The sequence below is a fragment of the Malus sylvestris genome, chromosome 13 (assembly GCF_916048215.2).
Source record: "Malus sylvestris chromosome 13, drMalSylv7.2, whole genome shotgun sequence".
Classification (NCBI taxonomy): Eukaryota; Viridiplantae; Streptophyta; class Magnoliopsida; order Rosales; family Rosaceae; genus Malus; species Malus sylvestris.
In genome coordinates, this window is record NC_062272.1 from 9,021,573 (window position 1) to 9,028,693 (window position 7,121).

Sequence of the window (7,121 nt, forward strand, 5' to 3'; positions counted from 1 at the left end):
AAGACTGAAGAGAGAGAGAGAGAGAGAGGAGAGAACAACTTATTAAAGCTCTTAACACAAACAATTAAATACATGAAGATTAGTCAATATTTGCCTAGTTGCTAAAATAGGCACGGAAAAAGAAACATATAGTTTCGTGCGCATTAGGTCATCTCCAGCCAAGAACTATGGGTCACATTCAGTCCTAATGGCACATTCAAGTAAGGGTAATTGGAATCAAAAAGCAAAATTGAATTTCGATTACAGAGTACTCAGATGTTTACTAAATATTAAGGAATCAAACATTTGATGAAATCTACGCAAATTTTGAAATCCAACTCCATGATAATATTTGTATTCCGAATTATTAGGTTAATCAAAATAGACTTTTCCTCCTTATTATACACTCATTTATTTCTGGAATTCTAACAAAAATACATATTAAAAATCTTTTGTTTTCATGTATATCATGATGACACTTGTATACCAAGTGTCGAACCCTAATACATACATTAGCCATGCGCAATTCCATTAGTGTTCAACATGATTTATTTATCCCATTTGGATAGTTTTAAAGTTAACATAGGGGATATTTATATTTTACTATATGTTTACTTGGTCTGTAAATCTAGCAGCCGACTTTTCTATTATAAATAGAGACATGCCTTCTTTGTTTTCAAACATTGTCGTAGTGGCTGTGCAAAGTGGATGTATGAGTACTTTATGTAATGTGCTATCACTACCAGAAAATAGGGCTTTTCTTACAAAAGTTGGCCCGACGGAACAGTTTTTGTCGGTTAAAAAGCCGTTTTGCTCTATCATATCATATTAATTTTTTGTCATTGATCTTCTTCAAGTCCCTCGATCTGACTGCCGAACACACACCCTTCTTGTTTTTTTACGATTGATCTTCTTCAACTCCTTCGATCTGACGGTCGAAAATTAAAAAAAATGTGTGAAAAATAAAAATAAATGTATAACTCTACCTATTATAGGTGTAAAAGCAAATGAATTTAGAAATGGTGAGTGAAAAAACAAATGAGTGACAAGGGGAGGTTGGACAAATAGGTAAAGTGAGAGCCCAACAGTGTGCTAGAGAAACGAAGTTATTGGGCAATGCCCACAGGCCCAAGATTAACAGATGGTTCTCCATCCATTTGTTGTATCCATGAATCATTATATAGGAATGCCTTGCCTTACTATTGAAGGGAATTTCATGGACCAAAACATATAGAAGCGGTATCTCAAACAAATCATACAATTATTTGTAAGCAAGTAATAACACATGACATGTGTTATTTGTGGTTCTAAGAGGTCCAAGAGTTCATCCTCCAATTGATCTTTCCAAGTTTTAGGTGTTATAAGATTACAAATTTTGAATTTTAAAGTGAAAGCATTTCACATAAGTAAGCATGTCATCAAGAGTTCAAATCCAATCATTACTATTTTTTATGAGGATTGCAAAAGACTTGGTGACACGTTAACATCACAATAATTCATATGTGACATTAACTTTCACAAATTAATTTGTAACAAGGGATTGATTGTTTACTTCGAAAGCTCTAACATATGAGAAATTATTAGGTAGTACCGCATCAGCACATGGTAAGGTTTACCAACAATACAATGGAACGATATCAAATTAAATCAAGTCCATTAACTGCCTTTTTCAATACAAAGTTTAAGCATTTGAGAAAATTGCAAATTCTGATTAATCCATGAGATATTCTAGATGGTTATTTTTTCGGCATCGAACGGGTTGCCGCCGGTTAGGTGCTTGAGAAAATTCCAGAGATGCACCGCGATTTCATTTTTTAAATTTATTCTAAAGTTATTGAATTCCAGCTGTATAAGGATTATAACAAATGGCGAAATTTGAATGAAAGTATAACATTCCCACCTAATATTTTGCTCATCATCATTTAGTATTATTTATCACCCCCATTAGATGAATTTGAATTTTAAAATTTGTTCATATCTATTACACGAATCTCAAAATTCGGTGAGTATACACTAAGCAAAAATACTCCCAATAATTTCACCTTACACTTACATATTGTTCCTGGTTAAACTTTTAGGGGTAAAATTCTCGATCCGAAAGAAATACAAATTTAGGGTAGTAACCTGAATTACAAGGTGAATAAAAACACATGTAAAACCTTGATACTGCCCCATATAATAATATCACATATTGGCCGGGTGAAATTGAGATCTCGTATCAAAAATCGAGAACCCATTTGAAACGGCCCAAGAAATTTTCTTATATGCTCCGGAGTTTTCTATTTTTTTTCCAAGTTTTTACTCGTCAAATCATTTGTCAAAAGGAAAAATGACCGAAAAATAATGTATAAAACCTTCCTTCAACGCAAGAGGAGAATGCAAACACCTTCTCACTCAAAGGCAGGCCTTACTTTTTGGGGTTTTTATATGCCCGCAACGGAACTCGAGCGCAATGACAATTAAGTTCGCTCGGATCTCTCATAGGCAATTTTGGACCTCTAATCCGATTCAATCAATCAAACACAAACCCTAATCAGATTTAAGAACAAACTCGATAAAAGAAGCTAAATATTGTAAGAGAAACGAGAGAGAGAGAGAGAGGAGTTGAAGGAGCATCAGTTTTAAAAAGCTCGAATTTTGGAAGCTTCATGGCTTTCGCCAATCAGTTTTCAATTCCAAATGTTTCTCATCATTTGCTCTCACCAACACTTCAATGTAAAACATAAATACCATAATTTCGAAAGAACAAAAAAAAAACGAAAAATACAATAATTGGGAGAAAAGGAGTGCATTTTCTCTCACCGTTGATTGCCGTTAGATGTGTTTACCGGCAGTCAAATTCATCTAACTGCGGCGACAAACGATGAATTTGAGCCGCACATTGTGCACTCCAGAGCGGCCGCAGGAGGAGGAAGATACCACAGAAGCATCTCTAGAACGCATTATATATAGGGAGGGAGGAGCTAAATCGAACCCCGAAACCCTAATTCCTTTGCCGACAACCACAACGACGCCGTTTCGTCTTGGTTATAATGATGAAAGGACGATAATGCCCCGTGTTGGGGTGAAGGCGGAGATCTAAGTTTGTGTTGGATCCGACGGCCCACATCGCTCAGACACTCGTTTATATTTATAGCCCTATAAACCCTAAAATCTTCTTGGTCGCTCCCTCTCTCGCACTCCAGCTCTCCAGGGGTTTCTTGCGGCTCTTTGGTTTTTTTGGGTTTGCAACGATCTGCATTGATCAACATGGTTAGAACCCAACGTTTAAATCTGTTGTTTTTCATATTTTATCAACCAATTGTTCTGATATGAGTCGTTATTTTCATTAGGCTCACAGATTTATCCCCATTTTTGCAAATCGCCTGTTTAAAGTGTAGATTATATTTGAATGCCACTGAATGGGTTATTTTTTTACGTGGGTCGTTCTGTTTTTGTGATATTAATTGGGAAATGTATTGGATTTGTGAGAAAATGGATCGCTTAGTGGTAGATTTTGATGGCTTGTTGTAAACAGGTGCTTCAGAACGATATCGATTTGCTTCACCCGCCAGCTGAGCTCGAGAAGAGGAAGCACAAGCTCAAGAGGCTTGTGCAGACTCCCAACTCTTTTTTCATGGTAATTATTAGTAATTATTTGATTACGAAGGTTTTTTCAACGTTTGCGTGTTCGTATAATTGTTGGTTTTTTGGGTAAAGATTGTTGATTTTGATTGTTTTTAATGTGGCAGGATGTTAAGTGCCAAGGATGCTTCAGCATGTAAGTAATGCTGCTCATTTTTATATTTTCTCGTTGACTTTGTGATGATTATATATATGTTTTCTGTATATGGTTTAAATTTGAATGAAAGTATAACGAAAGGAAAATCATTTGTGCAGAACCACCGTGTTCAGTCACTCACAAACAGTTGTGGTGTGCGGTAACTGCCAGACGGTGTTGTGCCAGCCTACTGGAGGACGCGCCAGGCTCACCGAAGGTTGCTCCTTCAGAAGAAAGGGAGACTGATGCTCTTGCTTTCATCGCATTTACATTTATTTCGGAATTGCAGAAGAGCTTTTTGGGGTTGATTTCAAGGTTGAAATATGGTTTATCCTCGTTTTAACCTTTGCCTTTTTAGTGTTTTGAGTATGGAATTTGTTAGGGCAGCGTTCTGGACCTTACCATGGGAGTGTTATGTTATGAATGTTTAGTTAATTTTGGTGGTTAACATTATCTTTTGCACTTCATATGAAGCATTGTTTTAAGTGCTCATGTGTCTACCCTTTTAAGTTTCATTGACGGATTATCAGTGATCAATTTCTCTGTCATGGAAATGTTATAGCTGCTACTTTTGTCCTTTGATGCGCAAATTTGTATTCAACGAATTTTGGGTGTTGATATTCAAATGATTTTAAACTGGTTTGTTCTCGAATGTCGGGTTGTAGTTTGTTTTATTTAGGAGGGACGAATATTGAATCGCTGATTCAGCTTATGCTTTGTTTTTCTATGTTATGTTTAGTGTATACAGTGAACTTTTCTGTAGTGCAATCTGGAATCGCACTTGCATAGCGATAACCCTTTGGTACTATGAGAAAGTACTCTGATGCTTAGAATTGGATCATGTCTTGTAGTTGGGTGCATGAGAAATATTACATATTCGACACTGAACCAAGGGGTGGGTGTTACAAACAACTCCTTTTATGATTTTAGGCATTTGAGTAGTGGGGAATTTGTAGATTTCATCTTCTCTGCACAACGGTGTCTTTGGCTGCTTCATACTTTGTGTTTCGTGCTGCATAACGCTGTGTTATCATTTTCGACTATCCTTGAATACTGCATTAGCGATCCTTGTTACTGGAGCAAGTATTGATATAAACCTTGCAACCTTTATGTTGGAATGTTTCTCTAATTGCATTGGATATGCATCTTGTTCTTGATGAATTCAGTATTCTGTAAGTGATTTGATATGAACGGTTTGTTTGCAGATTTTATGTTTTTGTTGATAAACGCCAGAACATGTCCATGTTACTAATCGTTGCAACACAATCCTGGATGTAACTTATCATTTACCGGAATACGTAAAACCAGATTTGTTAGGATATCATTGTATCCAAGAACGAAATGTCCTTCAATACAACCGATCTCCTTGTTTCAATTTATGCAGAACGAAATGCCTAATTCTAATCTAAAAAATCTAAAGTGTACGGAGTGAATTGTTTCGCTAGACGAAACTCTCGCCGGCTTTTACCTTTTATGGTTGATGCTAAATCTTTCAATTATTGTTTATTCATCACGATCTAGTGCTAGATTGTCGTAAAATGTTATTGGCACTTCGAAAAGATTATTTTACATATGGGTGAAGTGCCGAATTAGTCATTGAACTATCACTTTAGTAAAAATTAGGTCGCGGAAATATTTTTTCGATAGAATAGTCTTTAAATTCATTAAAAATTGCTAACTTCATTCTTACTATTATCTTTAAAATTATTTTATTCAATTTTTCATTAAGTTAAGTTATTTGACATACTTTAGAGTGTAATACCGTCATTTTCTCGCTTATAAGCCCCTAACATTTCATATACGTTACGAATCTAACATCTAATTTGTCACGCCCCGATCCTGACATACGTCCAGGATCGACACGTGACATCACCAAGTACCCGTATATCTAACATACCCTGCATCCGGGATATGGACAAAGCACAACTCAAGATTTGGATTGCGTAGTAATTTTTCATATACTTTGTTGATGCACAAAACCGGAAGGGTCTTGAAACAACGTAAATCCGACCGTGAATCTATAAGAAAGTAAAGAACACAAGATGTATCGTGGTTCACCCCAATGTTTAGGCTACGTCCACACTTATATTGTATTTCTCCAAGATGATTGTGAGGGAGAGAGCCTCTGTAATGTGAGAGAGAGGCTTTGAAAGGGTGAGAGGGCTTGCTCTAAATATGAGCTTTGAGAGGGTGAAGGGGCTTTTCTCATGGCCTAGGAATTGGCCTCCCTTAATGAGGAGAGTGAGGAGTCCTTTTATAGAATAAGGGCTCCTCACTTATTACATATTTGCTCCTTCCTTTATTACATAATTACATTTGAGTCCCCCTGAGTACTTATACGAGATCTAAATACGGATGCCCTAAGTATGGTACAAACAGTAGTCCCCCAAGTCTTCAGTCAAAAGAGTCTTTTGGCTGGAAACTTGAAATTCAGTCCATGTGTGGGCCGAAGTAACTAGATGTCGTCTTAAACTGATACTTGATATGAGGCGGTGTTCAAAGTGAAATGATGCTCAACTAGAAGTAGCACATATTGCAAGGTTGCTCGGCTTGTGGCTTATGTTGCCTTGGTTGGCTCGGCTTGTGGCGTTGAAAGTGAGGGAGTCATTTTTATAGAATAAGGGCTTACTCCTCAATACATAAGTGATGGGTTAAGAGTGATGCACGTGGCGAGACTGTTGCTTAGCTGGCGGCGATGTTCTCTAATGAAGGTGAGGGAGTCCCTTTTATAAAATAAGGGCTCGCTCCTCAATACATGAATACTGGGTTAGAAGTAATGCTCGCGGCGAGGCGGTTGCTCAGCTGGCGGCGATGCTATCTAATGAAGGTGAAGGAGTCCCTTTTATAAAATAAAGGTTTGCTCCTCAGTACATGAATAATGGGTGCTCTCTAATGAAAGTGAGGAAGTCCCTTTTATAGAATAAGGGTTCGATCCTTAATACATAAATAAGGGTTATGAATGATGTTCGCGGTAAAGCAGTTGCTCAACTGGCGGCGATGCTCTCTAATGAAGGTGAGGGAGTCCCTTTTATAAAATAAGGGCTCGCTCCTCAGTACATGAATAATGGGTGCTCTCTAATGAAAGTGAATGAGTCCCTTTTATAGAATAAGGGATCGCTCCTCAATACATAAATAATGGGCTAAGTCCTCTAAGTTTTTTTTCATGAGGCCCAATATATGGTACATAATGTAATCCCCCAAGTTTTCAGTCAATAAAGTATGTTGGATGGAGACTTCAAATTGAATCCATGTATTGGCCGAAGTGGCAGTTGTTCGGATGTGGTATTTGTATACCCTACACTGAGGCTTTGTAGGTGAAGCTTTGCAAGTGAAGCTTTTGAAGCTGGAGCTTTGTAAATGAAGCTTTTGAAGCTAGAGCTCT

The 7,121-nt window shown here is 37.2% G+C and overlaps 1 protein-coding gene, 1 long non-coding RNA gene and 1 other non-coding gene across 3 annotated transcripts; 1 reads left to right on the plus strand and 2 right to left on the minus strand.

The window, feature by feature from the left end:
- Positions 1–304: 304 nt before the first annotated feature.
- LOC126597491 (uncharacterized) lies at positions 305–2,955 on the minus strand. Its single transcript, XR_007614266.1, has 2 exons — positions 2,782–2,955; positions 305–907 (listed from the first exon to the last, which is right to left on the minus strand). It is a non-coding gene; the product is annotated as an uncharacterized LOC126597491 (long non-coding RNA).
- Positions 2,589–2,678, minus strand: LOC126598247 (small nucleolar RNA SNORD36). Its single transcript, XR_007614761.1, has one exon. It is a non-coding gene; the product is annotated as a small nucleolar RNA SNORD36 (small nucleolar RNA).
- Positions 2,956–3,063: 108 nt separating the features above from the next.
- On the plus strand, positions 3,064–4,315 carry LOC126597490 (40S ribosomal protein S27-2-like). Its single transcript, XM_050264285.1, has 4 exons — positions 3,064–3,231; positions 3,497–3,598; positions 3,711–3,739; positions 3,859–4,315. The coding sequence occupies exons 1-4, from the start codon at positions 3,229–3,231 to the stop codon at positions 3,983–3,985; spliced, it is 261 nt and encodes an 86-aa protein (XP_050120242.1). The 5' UTR covers positions 3,064–3,228; the 3' UTR covers positions 3,986–4,315.
- The last annotated feature ends 2,806 nt before the right edge of the window (positions 4,316–7,121 follow it).